This window comes from Lagopus muta, chromosome 2, assembly GCF_023343835.1.
Source record: "Lagopus muta isolate bLagMut1 chromosome 2, bLagMut1 primary, whole genome shotgun sequence".
NCBI lineage: Eukaryota > Metazoa > Chordata > Aves > Galliformes > Phasianidae > Lagopus > Lagopus muta.
The window spans coordinates 43365889-43390931 of NC_064434.1; the positions used below are offsets into that span (position 1 = coordinate 43365889).

At 39.9% G+C, this 25043-nt stretch overlaps 1 protein-coding gene across 1 annotated transcript in view; it reads left to right on the forward strand.

Annotated features, from left to right (window-relative positions):
• Nucleotides 1–24824, forward strand: part of AFG1L (AFG1 like ATPase) — a 66017-nt gene extending 41193 nt beyond the window's left edge. Inside the window, 6 exon segments of the mRNA XM_048937646.1 lie at nt 4075–4157; nt 7697–7767; nt 8024–8124; nt 16756–16896; nt 18070–18183; nt 18871–24824. Of these exon segments, the coding sequence (XP_048793603.1) occupies nt 4075–4157; nt 7697–7767; nt 8024–8124; nt 16756–16896; nt 18070–18183; nt 18871–19005 (645 nt within the window). The 3' untranslated portion in view covers nt 19006–24824.
• The last annotated feature ends 219 nt before the right edge of the window (nt 24825–25043 follow it).

Sequence of the window (25043 nt, forward strand, 5' to 3'; positions counted from 1 at the left end):
AAGAAGTGAGAAAATGCATTGTGGCACTCAATGTGCATGACTTCCATGGCATTCGGCATTTAATTCCATATTATGCAAGCATGGATACATTTTTTTTATTTTTGTAATTCTAATATTTTACATTCTTAGCCTGGAAATGCATGTTTTAGTTTCTTGTATTTTCTTCTCTTGTTTAGATTGCATGCTGTCCTTTTTTACCATTTAAGGCATTTACAAATATGGACGTTTTGCCCCATGTGCTCCTGTGAAGCAGATAAGTGAATGTTTACATGTATAGACACAAAGAGCCTGGGTGGCTACCCTTGCCTACAAAGGAAACCCCAAAAGGAAAATCCTTCAGATCTCTGCTCTGTGCGTAGCTTCCTTGTGACCTTTTTGACTCTGGCTTTGAATGAAGGTGACCAAGTGCTGAACCCCCCTCCCCTTTAGAACAATCTCCACCAGCACATTCTCAGCATGGATGAGAAATGCTGTTGTTACTGCCTGTTGGTGCCAGCAGTCCTCCCACAGCAGCCCTGAGTTCACTGATGCTGCTGTCGGACCCTTTCTCTCCTCAGTGTGGAGTCTGAGCTGAGTTTGTGGAAATAGCAGTGCCCGCAACAGTGATTGGTTGTGTGATGTTTTGTTGGCAGCCACTTCTTCCACCACATCATTTAATGATTGCTTGTGTTACTCGTGCTTCTGTTTTGCTTTTGTTGTTACTGTTGTTATTTTCCAGTAGTACCTACAGATCTGTGCTGTACATTCACATAAGGAGAAAGCTGTTCCTGCCTTCCAAGCTTACAATATAACAACAGCAGTTGTGTTGGAAAGGAACGCTTTCTGGAAACACGTTGCTCTACAGATTATAACAGATATATAGATGATAGCATTTTCTTTTGATGGTAGGGGCCATCTATTTTATACATATTTATACAATGTCTAACACTAGTTGGGAGTGTGCTTTAAAACATCTCAGTAAAATTAATTATTGGCAAACAGTTGCAGTATTTATTCACACGGAAGGGTTAGGAAAGTTTTGTGGCTGTTCTTGTTTAGAACATGGGTTGGTGTATAGTGGTTACAGTACACTGCTGAACAGAGCAAAAAAATTTAAGATGATCCAAAGGGAAAGACAGTAAAACCCTGAATGTTTTCCATTTTTCAGAATTGCCAGTTAGCTGTCGCCTATGTTTGTGTCTTGTGTTACAGAAAACTGCTGTGTATCAGAATTGTGTGTTTCCATCTTGTGTGTATTTTGTTAAGTCGACCTTGGCTTCCTAAGGAAGCAAAAAATCAATAGGACTGTAAGAACCGTATTTGATGTATCTCTGAACTGGATGCTGCTCTTACTTTTCTGGATGAAAGGCACTATAGTCCATGATATCTAACAGGTATTTTCCAAGTAAGCTATGTAATGTTACAAGATTTTGGATTCTAATGTGGTGTGATGCATGTCTATGATTATACACTATAAGGTTAATAGGAAAAAGTAGTATCTTTCCTTCAGGCAACTGTTCATAGCTGTAAAAAGGCCCCAGACCATAAATTGGCTTTTCATAAACAAGTTCTTCGTCACTGGTGTTGTTAATGATAGTGATTTATCCTGAATATCAATACCACTAATTATTTTGAACAATGAGAAAAGAGAGGGAAGTTGGAAGCAATGCACCCACTTCATATCTATGTCAATAATATTTACATCCCCAGTTCTTATCTCCAAAACTCGTTCACTGTAATATAATATCATGAGTCAGAACAGACTGTGATTGCATTTAAGAAGCATGAAGTTTGGAAGCAGAATGCAAACAGACTGCTGTGTTTCATCCTATGTATCTCTGCACGCCTCACTGACCTGTGTCGTTTTCCCCGCTGTTGGTCTGTATTTGAGCATGCACAGGGCCTGCTTTTCACTGCAGTCATCAGCAGCCTAGCTGCTAGCAGGGCTCTAAGTATCAGCATGATGAATTTACACCAGCTACAGTGTTTCAGGTGCATTTTTTTTTCTTTCAGTAATGAAAAAAACATGCCACGCTCCTAAGTATGTCTAGTTCCGTGTTTGCTGTTCTCTGTCTTGCATCACAGCACCCTGCAAGAGTGGCATGGTTTGGCACCCTGTCTTGAAGGCCAAAGAGATGAAGCTGAACTCATGCTAAATTTGCCATCTGTTGTTTTCAGGGGGGAGAAAGGGGAAAAAAAAAAAAAAAAAAAAAAAAAAAGTATTAAACAGTATTGCTAAATATCAGAGTATCTAAAATCTAAATAAATTCCAACATCTGCACATCCTCCATCCTGATAGCAGGATTTTATTCCTGCTAATGTGAAGAAGGTAGTACTTGAGCTAATCTACTACTTTGAAAAAATACATCTGTAGTCAGAAAGATGCCCAGCGTCGCTGCTTATCAAGGAACAGCCAAGTGCACAGCTTTGCACTGAGACTTCAGCATCCTCCCTTCCAGCCCTGCCTGCCTGCCTGATGCTGAAGAAAACGCACACACCCTCCTTTCCTTCCGCGTGTTATCACATGCCTCTGCAACTTTTTGCTTTTGCTCCATTACTCTTTTCCTTTGTAAGCTTTCACCAAGAGAAAGGGAATAGATTGTAATAATATTGTAGCACCAATGCTATTGTGTTTGCAGTAGCCTTAGCCCGGCATAATGATTTGATTAGCGTGGCTTTCTCACCGCAATTAAAAATACATGCGTTTCCCCGGGATTCTGTGCTCTCAGAATCATTTCTTCATCATCTTTCTTTCTCTGTATATCTCTGCAGAGAAGCTGGAGGTTTAAAATAATTACAGAACCTTCAGTAATTGTCGGGGGCAAAAATGAATGCCGTGAGTCGTCGCAGTCACTCTGGCAGATATTTGTGTTTGCTAAGTCCTGTGCAACATGCTTTTTTTCAAAAGGGCCATTGTCCCTTAAATCACTGAGGATAGTAATTCAGATATTTAAGGATGTTTTATTCTTGCTGTGAGATTTGACATTTCCAGGTTTGATATCTGAAAAAGTTTGATAGAGAATATGAAATGCTAAGTGAGAATATTAATGAGAAACTGGTAGTTCATAGTGCACTGACAGTGCAGAATCAGTGGGTTCCACCAACCCGAAGAACTCTAATTGGGCTGAGTTACCTACAAAATTAATTAGATTGGTTTAAATTGCTGATAGAGTTATATTATCTAAAATGTTAAAACTTTCTCTCCTTTTCTTTTACAGCTTCTTTTGCTTGGGGTTGGGTAACAGCTAGCAGTGGTGCATGTTGGCAGCAGTACTGATAGATAAACAGAGATATTCCCTTTGGTAGAGGCTGTGAAATCTTAATCCCACTGGGGTTAAAGAGAGCATTGCTCTCAACCTTAAGGTCATGCATAACTAACAATAATAATAAAGAACTGTTTGATACAGCAGGTATGAATGCTCAGGGACATCTGTATTGTACTCAGAAGCTTAATTTTTTTCCTTTTAAAGTTCTTTGTCTGAATGGATGGTACATTGTCAGAAAAGGTTTGGGTTTTGTAGCTTCATTCACTCCCCTTTATGCTTCAGTGCATTTTGTAGCAGGACTCTGTACGGCTTACATATATGATGTTTGACTTACAGCACTGTTAATCTTAGTAGAGGGAAAAAAGCAACTATTTTTAGCTGGGTGAGTAGCAGTTTTAGTCATCTCTGTTGCTAGAAGTTGGTTGTGATCTGTTAAACATTTATTGCTCCTCATTTCCTGTTTTTAAATTTATATTCTTGAATGTCAAAATAATTACTTCTAATCCCCACCACCACCAAACAAAGCCCTATCAGAGTTATTAAGCAATGCCCACTTTGTTTATTGCTCTTCCAATCTGCGTACATTTTCTAACTGATAAGTTTTTGAGAACAGTCACTTGTTTTTTGTTTGGAATGTGTGTATAATTTTCAGCTTATTGCTTTCCTTCAATAGTGATAAAGGAGACTTCAATTTTATGTCTTAAATCTGGGTTGTAGATGATATTCATGCCGATAGTTTGCCACAGCAGTGTGCCTTCTATTTAATACAGGCAGTAATAACTACAGCATTATCTTGAGGAAAGCTTCTTTCTTTTTTCCCTCCCTGTAGAAATACTGCAGCACAGTCCAGCTTGATTCTGGAATAGACTACAGGAAACGAGTGCTTCCGGCTGCTGGAAAACTGTACTACCTGTAAGTTGATCTACAGTGAGGTATTTGCCCTCTTTTTCCTTATTAGCCAATAATTTCCTAGTGAATGGGAGATGAAAAATGTGTAGTAGAATTAGCAGGCTGTGACTTTTCCTTTCTTTGCTTTCTGGTCCATTTTGTTCAGCAAACCGCCTTCCATTATGCCTCGATATTAACTTCATTAAACTACATTTTCAGTACCCACACTAGCATCGTTTATAATGTGTGACTGAATAAAAACTAATTAGATTTTTTGGGGAGGTGTGGTGTTTGGAGAACTGAAGTGACAGATGGTTAGAAAGTAATGAATATCCTCTTGTAAGAGATTGCACAATTCTCTTATAATAGAAGAACATCCTTATTGTATTTAAGTAATTAAGTATTTGTAGAAATCTAATGACAAGGATTCATTTAATGTTGGGTGTTTCCAATGACAAGGATTCATCTCGTGTTGGGTGTTTCCAGTGCTGTGGATTGGAAAAAAACAGCAAACTCATATTTTGACATTTTCTGTTTATTGTGACAAAATTTCTTCAGCACTTCATTCTGTGTTTGCAAATAAATGTCTTTAAAGATCACATTCACAGTTGCAGCATTATCTGCCTACTAGAAACGTCCTTTTTTAAAAACTACTTGGAAACATTTACATTGCAGGCATTTTTCTGTCTCTTATTTGCTCTTAAGTTACGGTATTATTCAATTGGTAACAAAATGAGTAAGGCAGACAGTAGCCTAAAATAAGATTTTTAACCATGATATCTTTCAACCTGGCATATAATATGGATTTGAAATCATGTTTGCCTTAAGAAGGGTGCAGTATTTCCACCTCTGTCATGAATCAAACATGCCCCCCTTGCTGCTTCACTATAAAATTAGAAGTTTTACTTTTCTGTCTGAAAGAAGTACTGACAGGCAGAATTGCAGCAGGTAAACTGTTTCGGGAAAATGTGGATGAAATGGCAGATTTCTTCCTCCATTTTATTCCAAACCTATTGAACGTTTGAACGTTTTCCTTCATTGCTTCTTTCATTGCAAGATTGTTAGGGCCTGGCCCCACTGTTACTTGTTCACATGTATAAAAGGAACATACTCAGCTCTAGCTAATTCTGGTAGGAAATTACAACATCCTAGGTATGGAAAATGCAGCTTAAATGGAGGTTCTGCATCTGCAAACAAGCTCAAGAAAAAAATCTCTTGCTCTGTATTCCTGTGTGGCTCCATTTTTTTAAATTTAATTTTATTTTTTTTTTAATTTTTAAAGTTTTTTAAGTTTCATGTTGTCTTCTTGGAGGTACTGCTGGAAGTCTCCTCTGTTATCTCCGAGTTGGTCCCTGTGGCTCTTACTCTGGTCCCTACACAGCTGTCCTTGCTTCAAGCTGTGCTTAGTGCCTGGTGCACTCTGTGACCTTCTGTTCGATAGCTGTGGAAAGCCCTCACCGTGTTCTTTTCTTCGCTGTCCATACTCTAAGTGAATGAAGACTGCACATGTGGTTTCCCATAGGTAACAGGCTAAGTGACATTGCTTCTCAGAGGAGAAGGAATGTGTGAGTAAGGCCCAGGAGCGATGCTCTTCTGTGCATTTCGTGGTGTTCTGCTGAGAAACTTGAGACCGAGAGAATGGTAGACATTGGTGAAAAGTCTTTTCCATGTTCTGACATTGGAAGGATGTTGACTACCTCTAGAACTTAGTAATTCATTTGGAAGCAGTGGAAAAACAGAAGTCCAGAAGCTGCCATTGGAAATAAGATGCTTAGCCTCATTGTCCGCTCTTTCTCTGAGGGAATTGCATTTAATCTTCTATTCAGACTTATTAGAACTTTCAACCTTACAGAACTCACTTAGTGGTGTTTTTTTTTTTTGTGTATTTTTTCTTAATTATTAGGTACTGTATAGTATTTTGCTTTAGATTTTTGAAATTCATTTAGTCTTTTCCCCCAAAGAAAATCTTTTTGTTCAGCATATGTACGTTCCACTACTAATGTTTATAATACCATCATCATAACTTTTTTTAACTCCTCACATAATCTGTGCTTCATAATCTGTGCAGTCTTTTCTTCATTTCGAATAAGGGTTGCATCTAGGAGTTGCTTTAAGTTGCTTTTACTCATCTGAAAGCAATCAGTGTAACATAATTACATGATGACTGATCAAAGCAACTTCCTTGATCTCAGTCTCAGGTGTCTATTTTCAAAACAAACTTTCTTGGTAGTTAGGTACAAATATCCACCTTGTGTCGTGTTTGTGTGTTTCTTGTAGTCTTTATATCACACTTTGTGACAGGTACATGCATGCACAGGTGCATGTTCGCTGATACATAAGTGCTCTCCTCCCTGTTGTATGGCTTTGTTCTGGGTTTGTCTGTTCCTTTCCATTTCTCACTTTTTTTTAGAAATCTAATTCTTTTGGAACGTATTTTATCTGACGTCATCTACTGAGAACAGTTTTATTCTGAGGGTTTCAAATAGAACTTGCAGAAGTCTTTTTCCCCCAGATCCTCTGTGTCTACAAGGTTTGGTATCACTAATTTTGAACTACTAAAGTAATTATTTCAGTTTTGCTTTTAACATTTTTAAGATGCTTGAGGCTTAATGAAGAGGAAAATATTTGTGTGATTTGCTGATCGTCACTTGTCGCTTTACGGATGTCTGTGTGCAGCAACACAAGTGCATCTGCTATCTATAAAGGTAGACTTTTTGCACCAAATATTATATAATGCTTCCTTGAAGCTTGTATATTTTAGCACAGGTTCATTGTGTGCTGTCGCCTTAATTTACTGTTCTCTGCTTTTGAACTCAGCTGGACATACTGTCTTATTTAAGGAAGATGGACACGAAGAGTTTGGGCTTGTAAACCATTGTGGGAAAAAAAATTCTGTGATTGTACTGATACATCATTCTTGTGGTATCAGAAGTAGAACATAAACTTCAGCTGTGTGCACAGATATTATGCATTTTCCTTACCCGTGGTTGACCTTTTCCGAAACAGTGTTCTATGATTCGGTAGAAAAAATGAAGCAGATACAATTACTAATGCTGGCATTATGAATCTCACTTTAATTTTACAAGCTGTGTACATTTCATTCAATACAATCAGTTGACTTGATTTTTTTTTTCTTCTCTCCATAAAGCTGCTCTAATATTTAATTTCAAGAAGTCCCTTCAGACATTTCAAAGGATACTTCTTTAAGTGCTTGACTGCCTTGCCTTGTCTATTTGCTCTTATTTTGCATGCTAGATAGAGCCAGAAGCCTTTTTTCTCATTGTGTACACATAGTGTTAATGGATCTGCTCTGCCTGTATTGCCTCATTACTGGAAACGGCTCAAAACACAGAAGTCTTTCAGTGTATGCAAATAAGGCAGAATCATCTACCTGAGAGTTAATATTCTCTACTTTTAAGGGTATTCTAAATCTAATGTTTGTATTTAGAGCATAACATCCTGTTCTCTTTTTCATGGGCAAAAAGCTAAGCAGGCTCAGGCAGCTGTTTGATGTTGGCTTCAAGTGTTATTAATTTCATATTCTATTATTCTTTTCACTGTAGCACAAGTGAAGCTGATGTGGAGGCTGTCATGGATAAGTTGTTTGATGAGCTGGCTCAGAAACAAAATGATTGTACGTAAGTTAATTTCTCTTGAAAGAGAATACATTTAGAACACAATGCCCAATCTCCACTGACCAATTAATAAGTTCCATTGCTGTATATGGGTTGATGCCACACTCAAGTGGCAGTCATTGTATCAGCATTTTGTCTAATTTATGTGTTGAATCATGTGCTATTATTCATCAAGCTATGCATTTCCTATCTGTAAGAGATGAATTTTATAGTAATTATCCAGAGAAGATTGAGTCTTTGTTCATGTTCCCATAGTAACTAGACCAAGGATTCTAAAAGTGCAAGGCAGAGAGCTGAGGCTGAATAAAGCGTGTGGAACCATTGCAGACTTCACATTTGAAGAGCTGTGTGACAGAGTGAGTACCCAGTCAAATCTAGATCAGTTAACGCTCAGACTTTTCACAGTTTAAAAAAACACCGTACAAACTTACTATTTTTCCAAGTCTTACTGAATTAAAAGCTTTTTTCACCTGCAGAAAGATTTTGAATTTAAAAGGAAAAAAAAAACCACCAAACAACAAAACTTCCCAAGAGAACAATAATCATTTTCTTTTTAATTATACAGTAAATTCACTTTTAATTACATTGTCTTTGAAAATCCTACTGCAGTCTGTGCCTGGCCTAGCATCATTGTTGGAATATTAGGAGACAAAACATAATCATATATAAAAAGCATCCAAATACTGTTTTTAAAATTTGGGTTATAAGTTTGTACTTGGCCAAAAGACTAATCCTGCTGCTGTCAGATGAATGCTTTGCTGCTGCTCTAATCTCTTGTTGCATTCCTTAGTTGTGACTAGCTGTACAAGGCCTATTTAGTCCCAGGCTTTCTTAAAAACTTGCTATATTTCTTTAAATACTGCCAAATTCTATTAGGTGTGTTTTGTGATTGTATGTGTATACAATTCCTGAAATGCTGTCTGTGTATGACCTCACAGGGTGTGAAGACAGTCCTCCCCCAGGAGCCTTACACCCGAAGTTACTGTGATGTGATCACAACCCTTAGCAGGGCTGACAGCACTTTTGTTCTTTTTTACCCAGTATGTTCACCAATCCTTTGATTGTAGCATTGTTTTCACTTCCTTGTAGCTACCGAGGTGATAACCAGTGAAAGTGCTTTTCAGGTAATTACATTGCAGACTGTAGGTTTTGGACTTGCACAGAATAACAGAATTGTAGGGGTTGGAAGGGACCTCCAGAGATCATCGAGTCCAACCCCCCTGCCAAAGCAGGTTCCCTACAGCAGGTCGCACAGGTAGGCATCCAGGCAGGTCTTGAACATCTCCAGAGAAGGAGACTTTCAGTTTCAAACAAAACCAGTTTTTGTTTTTGTCAAGTAAGACAGGAATTTTGGCACAGTTTGTATTACCTGAACATTACTGGCTTCTTCTCAGAGGAGGTGACTGAACCTTTAATAACGATGTGGGAAAAGGAAAAGGTTTTTCAAGAAAAACTTAGTTCTAGATGAAGCAGGGTAAAATATGTATTTCACTGAAGAGTAGTAAAATAACTTTCAATCTGTTAATAATTTGAGAATATGTTATAAATAGCCTGCAAATGCATTTCAGATCATTAGTGCTGGAAAACTGGGCTGAGATCTTTGACAGGGTTTTTATTTAAAGTGAATATTCTGCAAGTGAAATTCCAGAGTGCTAGAGTGCTACTGTGTGCCAGTGGTAACAGACAAACAGGCAAAAAACCCAAGTAGGACCTGTATAACCTCAGTCTATCAGTCAGCTTTTAGTACAGAAATGGTCTTGGAAAAGTTGGTTCTGGTTTCATAGTGTAGACAATTAAAGAATGGAAATGAAATGAATTTCAGTCTCCCTGATTTTGCAGAGAAGGTTGACTTTTCTACATGGTGTTCTTACTAAGAAATTGGCACTATCTGTTAAATGGGTTGAAAAGTTAGTTAACTAATGTATAAAAATATTTCTTGCAGATGGGTTGTTACCAAATGGAATGCTGGAGCACTGAGGCCTGATTTCTCCTGGGTTGGTGGCATAGAAAGGAGGGTAGAAAGACTATTTTAGCTTTGGAAGCAGCGCTGTGAGATTGATGGCAGAATGTTAGCTGCGGTTTTGACATCAGAATTTTTGGGAAGATACAGAAAATTCTGAAGAGGCTGTTGAAAAAGGCACAAATTGTTGAAGCTGGAGAATTTGTGCCTTCGCATGACAGATTTACAGTTCGTTTTGTTCAGTTTGTCAAAAAGAGGACTGGAAGATAGTTTTGTAACACACAGCTGTCTTAGTTGGAAAAAATAGAGGTATTAATGGGCTCCTAAATCTAGAAGAAACGTGATGAAAGCCAGAGAATGCAGAGAGATTCAGATTAAAGGAAAAAAAAAAAAAAAGCAGCAGCATACTTTCCCCAAGTACTGAAGGAAATGGCAGAGCCTACTTGTGCTATGTTTTGTGTCCAAACTGTGTATAATTTTAGGAAGAGGTGTTTGACCTAAAATAGTAATTGTTCTTAGGCTGACTGCCTGTAAAATTTAGGGAAGTTGGTGATGTCAAGATCACTTCTGGTCTTAAAATGTCTGCAGCCAGAGATGTGAGGGTGTTGGGATCACTGCTGTCGCTACCCTTTGTGCAGTGCTTACTCTACCATGAGTCTGTGTGGTGACTGCAGAGTGCATTTTGCCAGGGCCAGTCACTTCCTGTGGTTTGAATGGTGCCCTGATTGTGTATAAAGCATCTTCCTGACACCAAAACAGCCTTCTTACAAATTGGACATTCTTGATCCACAACACAGAAGCACAGTTTCCCATCCAGTCGCTTGTAAAGGAAAGTTTAACTTGAGAGCAAGTAATAGCTTTACTCTCAGAAATACAGTAGATAACTGATATTTTTACAAATAAATACGTGTCGTATATTCACATGAAGTCGGTTTGAAGCATGCATATAGAATGGGAACGTTCTATGATGAAAAGCAGGCTTCATATTAGAATGTATCAACTTCTGTTTACAATAGCTGCTCCAAAAGTAATGCTTCCTATTCATTATTGGCCCACAGTGTCAGTGGCAGATGATGGCGGTACGGCAGTAGAGGTTGAACCTTCCCACCAGAACCCCATTAGGTGTTGTTGCTGTGTGACTGACAGCAGCAGAGGAGCAGTCTGACAGAATAACGTCTGACATGGGAATATGAAGCAAAGGTGTGTCACTGAGTTCCTCCATGTAGAAAAAACTGGCACCCACTGACACTCATTGCCACTTGCTGAACATTGATGGGGACCAAACAGTGGACGTGAGCACAGTGAGGCAGTGGGTGCTGCGTTTCAGCTGTGATGACAGCGACAGTGGATCACCTCCACTGGTGCTGATTATTACAAGCGCAGCATGCAGGCTCTTGTTCATCACTGGCAAAAATGCATAGTGGTGACAGTGTTGAAAAATCGTGTTTTGTAGCTGGGAATTTGCTCTATCAAACATAGTTATTGTGCTTTCTGCGTCTGTTGTAGTTTCCATGGAAATAAATAGGAGGCATTACTTTCAGAGTGACCTACATAGTATTATAGTTTATTATCTTGCTTCATGTCTTACTGTAATGTTTTTTTCCATATCAACAGTAGGTCTAAAATAATGCATCAGGTATTAGTAACTAACAGTTGCCAATTAATCTGTAAAGAAGTAAAACACAGAGACATGTGCTATGCAGCTGATTTGATAGTGCTAATTTTTACATCAGTTTCTCACTGAGGAAAGTTACATGTTTTAGCTGGTTCAGTTCAATTCAAATGTTGAAATTTTTCTTTATTTAAAATTTTACTGGATTACATAAGCATGTGGGAAACTATAAAATATGGAGTGACAGAATATTGATCTATTTGAGTTTGAGTTTTGCTTTAAAGCAAAATAAATAGCAATTTTTCAGGTCTGTGCCACATCTGGGGCTTAGGTGGCAGTACTGTGAGTGGTGGCATGAAAGTAGTTATCTGCTTATTAGAATGGCTTCCTGTAAAATGTGCTTCTCTGGTGTAATCTTTCAGAACTGTGTTTTTGTTCCTTTTTAATCATACCCCATCAAAGCAAAGTTTCATTTCTGTGCACGCACAGTAAGGTCAGTATTTGTTAAGCCTTAGAAAAATCACTCTCTGCCAGTTCTCTTTCTTCACTTTTCTTTTAAAATTTTGTTTAAACCTGGTTGTTGTGACAGCTTGGCTTGACTCCTGATCTGGTATAAATAATTGAGGCGACAGCATACCTTGTATTTCATTCTCCAACGTCCTAAGGGAGTGAGTAGGTGCTGTTTAGCTCCTAGTCTTGGCTTTCAGTCTTCCTCTCGCTTGAGCGTAGCAACTGCTGCCCTCTGCTGGCAGTACCTATAAAACTGATTTTATGGATGGGTAACCTAAAGAATGGTGATGTAAAATGCCAAAATGCTATTCCTCTAAGAAAACAAACGAAACCAAAATACCCACCTCTTTGCTGTTGGCAATCATAACCGTTTTTCTAGACTTCCTCATGTCTCTGTAGCGTAACTTGCAATAGTCATGGCTGTAGCTGAAGTCAGCAGGAATTCTGCTTTAAATTGGTGTCATCCAGGAAATCTGGAAGACTGAGTTTCAGATGTTGGTCTAGTACCAAAAGCTTACTTGTAGCTCGAATTTCTCTGTCCTCTGTACTCTACAGACAGTATCACTTTCTTGATTCACAGCCGTAGTTGTGGAGATAAATTCATTACAAGTGAAGTTGTTGTGCTAACAAAAGCCAAAGAAGAAATGCACGATTTTTCTTCAACATGAGTATTTGAAAAGTCCATGAAAAATGAGGCCTTGTGACATACCAGTAAAGAGGACAAAACCAGTAATAATAAGTGTGCATTATGTGAGAATCTCTGTTCTGTACCCTGGGTGGGTCAAGGGCCCTACAGGGCGGGAGGAAGCATTGGGTAATGCCATTCAACACTTTATCAGATGTCATATATTCAAGAGATCTAAGAGAAGGTTGCACAGGCTAACATCTGTCTGAACTGTCAGTTTTTTCAATGTGTCTTCTGTTTGTGTGATTAACAGTGAAGAGGGGTAGGTTGTTTTGGGTTTTTTGGGGGGAGGTTTCATACTGAGAGTAGCTAAAACATACTTTAAAGCATATTTAAAAGAAAGAATAAGAGATCAATCAGTTTATATTTCAGCAAACAAGTTATGTAGCCTTCTATCAAGCAATATTGAGGCAGGCTACAGGATTTAAAGTTTCAGACTGACTCACGATGCTTAGTTAGGAAAAACCAAATCAATACTATTATTTGGAACTTTCCTTGGTATGCCCTCTGATGTGATCTTTAATGACACAATGACATGCTTCCTTTTTTTTTTTTTCCCCCACTTACTAAGAAGTTGCCTTCTTCATTAAATTCCCAGGTTAATTATAGGGCATCAGTGAAGTCCTCTTTGCCTTTGACCAGCCAAATTTTCTAAAAGGTTCACAGTGCCTTAAGACTCTTTAAATTTCTTCACCAAGTTACCTACACCCTAAATGCTTTGGTTTTGCTTAAACTTTGGTGTAGATGCGTCACAGGTCTGTTCTTCAGTGTTTGCTGTTCCTTACTTGAATTGTGATCTTAAAATGAACATTGATGCTCTGTTTCATCGGCCATAGTAGTGGCTCCTTAGGAAACAGCAGAAAGAGCTTTGTAATTTTTTGTTGTTGTCTCATATGTAAGTTGTAAATGTTATATAGTCTTAAACTGTATTTTGTTTTTATGAAGTTTTGAAGTGTTGGAGTTGCTGCATTAAATTATAGTCGCTGTCAATTACAACTCCTCGGGGTTTTATTGGAAGCAGCCCTGGAACATCTTCTAATGTCAACAAGCAAATTTTCTCCTAAGATGAAATATCTTTTCCTAACACATGTAAAGCATTTTTTATTCTTCAGGCAAACCTCTAAAAGATGAGCTGTTTTGTCATTGATGAGCCACCAAAGATGGGTGCTTTCTACTTTAATTAATGGGATATATAATAGAAACAGATGACAACTAACTCTTAAAACGTCCACTGAGAGCTCCAAATAATAAACATCCTACTCGAACTGAGATGATGATGGCTGAAAATGCATTAAGTAGAGAGAAAAACAAAAACAAATGAAGACAAGAACTCAGTCTCCAGCAGGCTGAAGTGGGGTAAGCACTCTGTAAGGAGGCTAGCCCATGCTAGTGCTAATGCGTTTTGCATTAGTGCAATGCCTAGAAAATAGTGATTCCTGGCATCAGAGTTAATGACAAAAATCTACAGCAGTTTTACATCCAGGAAGATCAGTACCATGAGAAAAATTCATATCTGTTAACATTTTGTGCAAGACAACAAAAATCTCATTAGGTGAAAGAGTGGGTAACAAATGGTTATTGACAGTTATTATAGTGCTATGGTTCTGAAGCTCAGTTTTGATCAATAACCAGTAAAACAGAAGGAAGATCAGACAGTACCCGAAACACATACCAAATTAAGGTATTTATAGGATGGTGTTCAGAGGACCAGATTAACCAGGCTTAACTTCTATTTAGAAGATTACATATCTGTGTTAATATTAGGAGGAAATTTAGCTTCATTAGCAACTTCAGAGAAAGTAATACCTTTGTGTACTCTACTGAACAAAAAACAGAAGACTTTCCATCGCTGGCTAAGGTTCATAAAATAAACTTCAGTACTGCAGACTTACAGAGGGGACAGTGGTAAGTGTTTGAAATTGTTTCTCACTAATCTTGTCCTCTTATCAAAGCCTCAATTGCTGGAAGTCAGAACCCAGCCAGTACTGAGGATCTTGCTGCACCGATAGCAGAAGGCCTGTAGGGCAGTTTGAGTGGCAGACTGTTGGCTGCTCTAACAGTGGAAATCCTCTCTAGGTGGAACTTTTGTGTGTAGAGTATACAGTCTGCATCTCTAGCAGTGGTGTCAGCTGGCCTTGAACCCATTAGTCTGGCTTTGTTTCTTTTGCTGCTGTTAGTTGGTTAGGGCAGGGCTTTAAACTGTCCCCAGAGCATTAGTGAGTTTGGTGATTGTTCCTTCTCTTTACAGAAGTAGAATAGGGCAGAAATTCTTGAATGACTTGTGCAAAGTGAGAGCAAGTTATTAAAAGCCTTGTCTCCATCTGCAGGGCTGTGTATTTCACAACTCCAGAAGTAGAGGGTTGGAGAACTTTTCTATGTGGAGAACTATACAGCTCAGCTGTGTACAACAGCTGGCTTCTTCAGGGATTTTGTTGTGTCTCACCAGACTCAAGTCTTGGCGGGGGGGTGCAATCTTATTCTGCTAAAACAGTCATGGCTGCTTGGCTCAGATCCTTCTGATAAGATCTGGGAGTCTCCAAAGGCACATTTCCATCCACTCTTAAAGAATATCACCACTCATTGCTGATGTAGGTGTTTCAGAAATTCTTGTTAAAACACTCAGAATGATCTGCCTTCCTTTAAGTAGAGGAGTTTTGAACTGCCTGCTTCTTGTGCTGCTGAAGTAGGTTGAATCCTTGTTTGGCTGTGATAAGGATGCCTATTGTAACCATCTATTAAAAACGTTTTTATGGCAGTAGAAAGAAGCAAAAGTAGTATAATGTCTTCCTTTCTTCACATGGTCTGTCATGCTTTTATAGTTTGCCTTGTTTTCTTTAGCACTCACTATGATTGTTTTCCAAATAGTCTTGGCCTTTATCCAGTGGTGAGATGCTAAGTGGGCTGGCTCTGCAGTGTTTGTCTGCTGGTTCCTTTGACTTTCTTGAACATTTTCACACCATAATAATGGCAGGGGGACTGAAACTGGAGAGAAAGTAAACAGTATGTGCAACTCAGAGCTGAAGATACAATACATACTGCTCTTTAACACTGCTAAAAGTACTTGAACGTGTAGTAGTTCTTTCCCACAGATGTCACGAGGAAGTTGCGTGGTTGTGAATAGGGAAGCAGGTGGTTCACCAAAGTGCACGTGGGGGAACTGGCTTAGAGTCTGGGTCTTCGATCCTTGCCTGTGAGGTTGGTTGGTGAGAAGCTCTCTTTGTTCCTATTTGTCACCAGAAGAATTTCTGGGATGCCATCAGAGCTTTGCTGTCCTCTGCTGGTGTGTGTACAGTTTCTGTGGGGTTTCCATTCTCAAAATAAAACCCAAAGTCCTCTTCAGGATTATCATTAATAATTGCCCATAATTTCTTGAGGAAAGATTCTAGTGAAGCAGCTATGCTTGGTCTACACTAAATTTGTTTAGTAATTTGTTATGTACAATATTTCTGTTTTCCTGTTTTTATGTTATTAGCAATATTGCCATGCTTTATAACCATATTGTCCTGCTGAGACAGTGCATTTCATTAGGAAGGGAGTTGCAACATTGTGCAGGATGCTGCTGATCTTCCTTGATGGAATGGTTGCATCAATATACTCAAGTACCCACACAAGTAAAACTAACAAGATGGATTTCAGGTGTATGATGCTTTTTTCCTGAATATAGTGACTTAAAAGCTCAAGATAAAATACTGCCTGCAGTACTAGTAGGGTAGACTTCACAGAAAAAAGATGACCTTCCATGTAATGAAAGTCATTTTAAATGAATATGTTTGAATACTTGAATGAGGTGCCACTTCTTGTCTGTATCTTCTGTTGATGGTTTAGGTCCTGTTCATTGTTCAAATTATTTATGCTTTAGGTTGATGTTGTCGCTTAACTATTTTTGTTCTTTTCTTCTACTTAACTATTTTTGTTCTTTTCTTCTATGTATTACTGTTTAACAGTATGTGTTTCATTTCTGTTTGAAATTGTCAAGCCATGAGGTGGTCAGGGTACAGAAGAGCCAAGTTCTTAACAAAAAGTGTTTGGGTAAGGCCATTAGTATGAGTGAGCACACATTTTTCTATGTCAGTAAGAGCGAACTGAACTGTTTGTTCCTGAAAAATAAGAATGTGATGAGGACTTTTCACCCTTCCTTCTGTAAGCATAATAGTGCAGGGTACAGTGCTATAGACCTTTCTCTCACGGGTTTCCATTTCCTGTGGTTTGTTTTGTTTCAGCCTCTTGGGGCCAGTGACTACTTGGAAATATCAAAGCATTTTGACACAGTCTTTGTTCGTGACATCCCGCCTCTTACCATGGCAAAAAGGACTCAAGCTCGGCGTTTCATTACTCTGATTGATACCTTTTACGAGCATAAGGTGAGAACCGAGCCTTTCAGGCATGAGCAGGAGTAACAGCGAGAGCCCCCAGACCTGCCTGTTACCTTCAGCCAATTAAATATCGGTACTCTGGAAAACATAAGCAGCAAAGCATCCTCCTGGTTTCACAGATTGCCCCATTGTGAATAAGGCAAATGAGGAGCCATTGTATTTTTGTGAGTAGTAAGCATGACCACATTTTAATGATGAAAGATTGTGGTGAAGCCTACCTGAGAGTAAGTGGTTTTGGGCTGTATGGGCACTGGTCAGGAATCCTTCCTGCACTGAGCACTAAGGAATTAATAGCACTGTTACATTATTAATTTTAAAGGAAACAATCGCTTTGGGCTTTACATTTGGTTATGGAGCTGCTAATGAAATAGTAATGATAAATACAGCACTTCACTTGGATTTACAGTGCTTTCAATCATGGAAGTAAAATCAGGACTATTAAAGCAACCAAAAAAGAGAAGTTCATGTTTTAGATTTTTTTTTTTAAAGTAATGGAAGAAAGGATTTTACGTGTTCTGTTTGATTATATATGCATAAACTTCAATATTTATGCAACAGGAAATATAAATTGAGGTTTTTTTCAAGTCTGTCCTGGCAAGATGAGAGAGGCCCTGACCCAGCAAGGCGCTGAGCTGGGCGTGCCTGCAGTCACATCACAGCCACGTTCCTGGTGCTCACTGGCTGCCTGCATGCTGTGTGCAGGCCAGGCCGCAGTGCTGGGACCACAAGGCTGCAGTCAGCCTGTCTCCTACTGCACCTGGCATCTCCTCCCAGCAGACGCAGACCAGCCTTTGTTATCAGCAAACAGTGTGTATCTGAGTGTCTTAGGTGTGAGAGGAGTGGCTTGGACTGCTGGGACATCTCGAGTGTAGGCATTCTTCGGGTAGAAAGATGTGGGCAGTGCACCAAGTGTTTAATAGCACAGTTGTTCTGTTCTCTGAGTAGAAGTTACTGCTTGAGGTGCTATTAAGGAAAAGATCCCGTGAGGTCAGTATTCCAGATGAGGAAGAAAGGTTAATCTATCAACAGTGTTAGAGAAAGGAGAAACACGTGGAAAAAGAACCCACGAGATCCTACTTGAGGTTTGCTTCTCATAAAAGATGCATGTTATCCTTTTTCCCACAGCATGGGTGCTGAATCTCGTTGCCTGGTTCCTTTCAGGTGCGCATTATCTGCTCTGCAGCGACTCCTCTCCAAAGCCTGTTTGTGGTAGAAGCCGGCAGCAGTGAGCTGGAGGACAGCAGAGTGTTGATAGATGATTTGGACTTGAGCCAGGTACATGATACTAACATCATCTCCCTTTTGTAACAAAATTGGTTGTGATCTCATAATTATAGCAGCAGTTTTAAGAAGAGGAATCAGGTAAACAGGTTGAACCAGTGATCTGCTGTTTTTCCTGCAGCGTATCTGTCGCTCTCCTAATTGTATGCTTTGTTACTTATTCGTAGTCAAAGAAAATATCACACGCTGTATAGAACCATTTTGCATAAATTTTAAGGTAATTTTGATTGTTAGTCACTAAATGTGTTCAGTGATGTATGAAAATAAGTTTAGCTCCAACATTTAAAATCTGGAAATTACAAATGATCTTCTCTGTCTCCTGCCAGGCTGCCCAGGGCTGCCTCACACATCTTCACAGACAGTTCTCTGTGTTGCTCATTCTGTTTTTCCTTTTTCTCGTTTAAATCAGCATGCAAGCAGCCAACAGAGAAGTGGAAGTAGATGGCTAGTGTGTTAGCATCCAAATTCTTACTTTGCTGTGCTCTGTCAGAGGATTGCTTAGCTGAAATAGGTGGTTTTGTTCAATTTCAGGAGGTTAATTTCGTTTTCTCTTGGTGCCATGCTGCTGTTTTTGTTGTCCAAGCCTATAAAGCACTCAGCATATGAAGACTGAGGTCGGATGCCCTTCAGTACAGCTCTGTTTCTCACTTATTGTGGTACTGTTTTTGTGTACTGATACAGGATTCTGCCAAAGGTCTCTCCATGTTCACAGGAGAAGAGGAAATCTTTGCATTTCAGCGTACTGTCTCACGGCTCACAGAAATGCAGACTGAACAATACTGGAAAGATGGGGACAGAAACAGAGAGCGGATGTAATTAAAAGTTGAATAAAAGCACCAGAAAGTATGCAAAGAAGTAAACTACAGAATTAGAAGGCCTTACAGCACAACCGAAGTAATAATGGCACTTTATCATCTGGATTGTATTTCTTTCGTTGTTTGGTTTTCATGCTTAGGACATGAAGACTTATTCTTCTGTACCCTCAGTGTGTGGGCATGTGAAATTTTACCTTCGTTTTATTCTCTGTGAAACATAATTCGATGTTGAGGAAGTGTGACTGGATGAGAATTAGTCTGGAGACAAAGTCACTGGGCTCTGCAGGATTCACAGTGGGTTGGGAATGCTGTTACCCAAAGAGAGCACTTGGTGGATCATGCACTGCTTCTGTCCCCTCTTGCACAGTTTGCACAAAAGAGGGATAGAAGGCTTTCTTGATGGAGCTCCTGATGTTCTGTAGCTCTCTGTGGAGAGCTACATTGCTCCTCTGTAATGCATTCTCCTTTGTTTTTTTTCCTCTCTGTTTTCTGTGTGTAACCATCTGCTGACTTTCAGACTCCAAGAGTTTCATGTAATCAGCCTGTTGCTCAGTTTGGTTAATGCAAAACTAAGTTTGATCCCAGAGCAGCCTGAGGAGGAGCTAGAGGGTGCTGGAAATCTCAGAGGATTAAATCCAAGTAATCACATAAGGTAAAAGAAACTACCTTGGCAGTGTATACCATAATTTGAAAGTGCAACTTAATACTTGCTCTGTATTTTCCATTTCTTGCAAGCTGGGTTTGTTCCTTTCACTCTAGTTATGTGTTTCTGAACTTTCATCTCTGCAGCACCTTCCATCACTAGTGACACATCTGCCCTGAGCTGGCAATGGCAGGCAGTGCTACTGAGGCAGTTGCACCATTTTGCAATACAAGTGTGTTTTACCAAAATATATTGTTTTGGTAAAATATCGTTACAAAAATATTCATCTCTGCTTTTATGATGCTTGTTTGAGCCCTAACCCCCCTCACAATTAAAGCAGGCTTCTAAAAGGGACTTTATAATAGGAGGAACTGGATAGGTCCTGTGCACTTAGAGTTGTTACAGCAGTACAGATGCTTTGGGAGTCACGTGCTTAAGTCTGGATTCCTGTTCTGACCACTACTTTGGCCTGGGCTGTGCCAGCTTTCCAAATAATCTTTAGAGCCTATGCTTATAGTTTACAATTGATGCAACTCTGTTATGCCCACAAGAGTGACTACACCTGAGAATTTTAATGTATATTTATGAAAAATCCTATAAGAACGTATTACGTTTACTTAGGAATTGATGAAGAATGGATGTATGCTTTCAGGGATTTTTTTGTTTTGTTTCTCAAAAGAGAGACTGCTGAGATTCATGCACATCTGTGTGTATACACAGACACATAGATGTATACTTCATTTATACGTACCTAAGTGTAGGTAAAGCTAATACATGTAATTTAAGTGTGTGGTCATATATTTGTACATAGCAATCTCTGCTTATCAGCCTGTCCCAACCTTACAGCTGTCCTGAAGTTTCAGCTTAGACTCAACTTTTCTTTTTTTCTAATTGCATGAAATGCCCTTGGCCTTGTCCAGGCTAGAGTTTATTGTGGTAGATATATTTTTTTTGCATTATTTAAAAAACAGTGCATATGTTTAGCTCCTATGTCCTCCTCTATCTATGATAGAGAAGAAATGCAGAATCTTGCAGAAATGCAGGTAAGACATGGGACACGTGAGAGAGGAGCTCTGGCAGGCTGTGTTCCCACAGAACTTAGCCTGTGGAAGCAGAGTGCTTTCTCTAAGTCTCTGTGGGTTAACCTCATTAAACCAGGGCTTCCCAGGAGCCCTGGGGCTGATGTGCTTGTGCTCCAACAGGCACAGCTTTGCCTGATGGTATTTGAGGCTTTCCTGTATTCCGCACTGACCCCAAACTCAGATTCTCCAAGTTTCATGGTATCATAGACTCATTAAGCTTGGAAAAGATCACTAAGATAATGGAGTCCAACTGTCAACCCATTGCCACCGTGCCCTTAAGCCATGTCCCTCAGTGCCACATCTACCCTTTTCTTGAAAGTCTCCAGAATTTTCTGGAAGCACAGCCCCTAATTGCAGCAGGCCTGCAATTCAGAATCATTGAAAGCCCCCTGGGATACAGGTTAGCTCTGCTGAACCATGGGAGGGAAGCCATGTTCCCAGAAGCTTCCAGAGTCAGCACTGCTCCCAAAGCACATTCCTCAGTGAAGCCATAGTGCAGCCTTGACTTGGCCAGCTAGGAAGCCTTCTGCTGGGATACTTTGGTAGGTGCTGCCAGCAATCAGGCAGAGGAAATGGGGAATATTTCAGAAGCATTTGGGGGCTGAAAGGGGCTGGAAAAACAGGAAAAGCTGCTATAATCTGTGCAGCATTTGTGGTTGCACTGAGAGCGTGGATTGCTGCACTGAGGTCAGGACCACAAAGAGAAGTTGCTGGGACCAATCTATCTACCAGCCTGGATGCCAGAGCAGAGATCACTGCAGTACCTGCAGAAGAAGCATATTTGCATGTATCCACTTCCTTAAAGAATGTAAAGCCATATATGCTTCTTGTAGGTGTCATTTATAATTGTGTGGCATGCATAAATTCTCTTTCCAATGACAATTTTGGGGTGGGAGGGACCTGAGGCCAAATAGCTTCCAGGCAATTGAGCATTGTATGAGATGTGTCCCTGAGGCGTGAATTAATTAAAACATTAAGATGTTTTAGTTGCCAAAATGCAAACAATGAAATGCCTGTGAATAAATTGTCCCTTAATGGCCTTGAAATTGCTGGATTTATGCTATTCCAAGATCCAGTAGGGGCTTCTTGGGCTTTTCTTATCTTGCAAACTCATGTCACCTCAGATCCGCAACGTGTTTTTGTTTAACTCTGAGCTACTGAGTGAGCATCAATGTGATTCTTTGAGACACTTACTGCAACCTTATTGGTGCAGTATGATATTTTGCTGTCATAGAAAGTAAAATTCGTGTGATTATGGACCACATGAAGTGCTTCATGTTGGTTTGTAAAGGCTGCATCCTGGCTGAGAATCTCTTGGCCAATGTGTTGCAAATACCTGACTGACAAAGGAACCATGGAATCACCAAGGTTGGAAAAGACCTCAGAGATAAACTATTTCCCAATGTCCAGCAATTCAAGATACAATCTCTGTGAGTGTTGTTACTTTATCCGTGTAGACAACCCATCTTTAAAGCTTCATTTGCCTTTCGCATTCTTGTGCAGTAGCTCTTTTATTGTTATTTTTTTAAACAAATAACAAAATTCTGTCATTCTAAGCTACTGGTTTTCACTGTTTGCCTTTGCACAAATGGAGGGAATAATGGCAGTATTGTGGGCACAGTGAGACAGCCTACCCGAGGCCTTCATAGGAATTGGAGGTATGCTTCTTACGGTGTTATTTTGATCTACAAAGGAAAACCACCAGTGGCTTTTTGTGAATAAATGTGATCATAGTGACACTGCAGCTGGGTAGATGTCACCTGCTTTGCAGCAATTTAACCACGAATAAAATGACCAGGTTTCAACCGGTGCTCATCACGGCCACCAGGCATCTGCCAAGGAGGAGGAAGAGTGTCTCCATCAAGACCCAGAGGACGCAGATCCAGGAGGTCGCTTCCTGCAGCTGTCTGGATCTAAACTACCCCGCCTCAGTTTCCCTGTTGATAAAAGGTTATTGTCTTATTCACTAGCACTGGAGTGCTGCTGAGCTTAGTTCCTAACTATTTGGATACACTGAGGCCGTGGGATGAAAGTGTATAAACAGTACAAAAGAAAATTAGCTACTCCGTGAGGAGTTTGGGATTTGGGTTACAGAATGAATGCCTTCAACTAAACACCACATGCCTCTTTGCAGAGTCATTTTTTAAATTTTATTTTATTTTTTGTGCAACACAACTATTTTAAAGAAAAAAAGAGCAATGTGATTAAAACCTTAAATATTCAGGCTGTTTTTCTTGTAGCTGTAATGACAGATTGTCTTTATACGTTTCATTACAGCATTAGCTCCTGTACCTGTGAGCTACAGCAGCTTTGTAAATTCTGTTGGGATTTTCATCTTGATGGATACTGAGAATTTTTTAAAATATGTAATTTTGAGTCTAATATATAAATGAGCCCTGTTAAATCCTTCTGTTATTTGAAAATAAGTTATGTTGTAATACAGGAAAAAGTAATACATCCAGATTTTATAAGCATTTCACTTATTGTTCCCACTATTTCTTGTACATGTTCTGAACAGATCGGGTTTGTCCTCATCTATTACTGCTGCCAATAGCCTGGCCCTGGCAGGCTCTCATTTCTGTCTTGGAAACCATTTTTTCCCATCTCTCTCTTCTCCAGCAGCCTGAGGGTTGGTGCTCCATCTCAGAGCAAACCACAATTAAAACGCTCTCTTTCTTCTGCTAGTATGGGGTTCTTATTGCTTGAGAGCTGCTTTCACTATCAGCCAATTAGTTCTGCAGTTGGCAATGGGATTTGCACAGCTTGGAACATCTGATGAAGAAGGAAGAGCATTAGCCCGATGTGTCTATTGACAGAGGTATGGAAATATTCTTCACCTTTAAAATCACAACTTGTGCAAAACGGTTGAGCTCTGCTTTTTAAACTAGTAAGGTGAATTTGCAAAGCATCCTGCTTGGGCGAGCAATGGGGCAAGCTCAGAGCAAAACTGCTGTGCTGTGGTTCTGCTCTGAGCCAGACTGGGGATCCTGTACTGCCCAGGCTGGAAAGCAGAACATTTTAATTGAGAAGCAGTCACCTCTTACACCTCCCTGTATGCACTCTGCAGCACGGGAGGGGCTGGCAGGACTCTGCTGATACCTGGTGATAAAGATGTTCTGGAAATTTCTCCATAGCACGTTAGAGATTCACCAAGGTGTCTGAAGCAGGAGGCTGCATCCTGCCTGTGTTTCATCTCATGTAACATCACATCCTTTGGAGGTTCTGCTGTGAAGCACAGCACTGCTCCTCTCGATGCAGGGAGCGAAGTGGCAGAACAGCGGAAGCATCCACGACCCTGCAAAGCGGGAGATGGTTCTGACCCTTTGGCTACAGCAGCGCCTGTGTTTTCCCTCCTGTGTGCTAAGAAGCAGGGCTTACGGTGGCAGCTCGACTTGTGAGAGCAGAGGGAGGACAGAGCAGATGGGGGATGCAGGCCACTCACTCCCTCTCCAGCCTTCTGCATTCTCCTCATATTTGTAAAACAACTTTTGTTTCAAATTGAATTGAATTCTAAGAGCGTCATTAAAACACAGAAATGCTTCTCACTGACCTATTACTCCGCATTCATGTTGGTAAAATTTTGGATGAGTTTCTATAGTTCTCCCGCCAGTTCTTTGTCAGGGTGAAGGGTTTAGTTGGCTCCGTTAATCCACTCTCTAGCTGAAATTGTTCATTTAAATCGTTATAAAAATCCACTCTTTTCCAATGCGAATCCTATATTCCCGGATTCGAGTACCGCTGCCAGTGCAAAGATTTCAAATTCTTTCAGTGCAATCACACTGTGTTAGTCCAAAGCCAAATTACAAACACTTATCTGCAATTCCCCGTACTCAGCTTTACGCTAATTTTTCCAGTGGGCAACAATAGCCATGAAAGTGTAGGAAAAGATTATTAGAAGAGCTTAGGAAATGGTCATTCTGTTCCTTCAGAAGCCGTGGTGCAATTCTGGCACATCCTCTCGGGGCAGAAAGCAAGCGCTTCAGTTCTGTTGCTTAATATATTTTTAGTGCACGGTTCGTGAACGTCACAGTAATTAAGAGAGATCACAGCCGCTGGAAGATGAAGCGCGCAACAAAAGATCAAGCGATTGTTTAAGCTAAAGTTAAATGAACCAGGGAAAGTAAGCTCGCTGACACGAAGAGAAAGCTCCCTTTGTATCCTCTGTTCTTTTACAATTAGTAAAGCCAAACGCACTTGTGTAACTTGTTTGTTCTACCTCCAGTGATGGATGACGTTCGGGTCACACGATGACGTGTCGGCGGGTTGTTTCTTTCCTGCCGCCTTGTTAAGAACATCGCTCACGTAAGGCCTGTC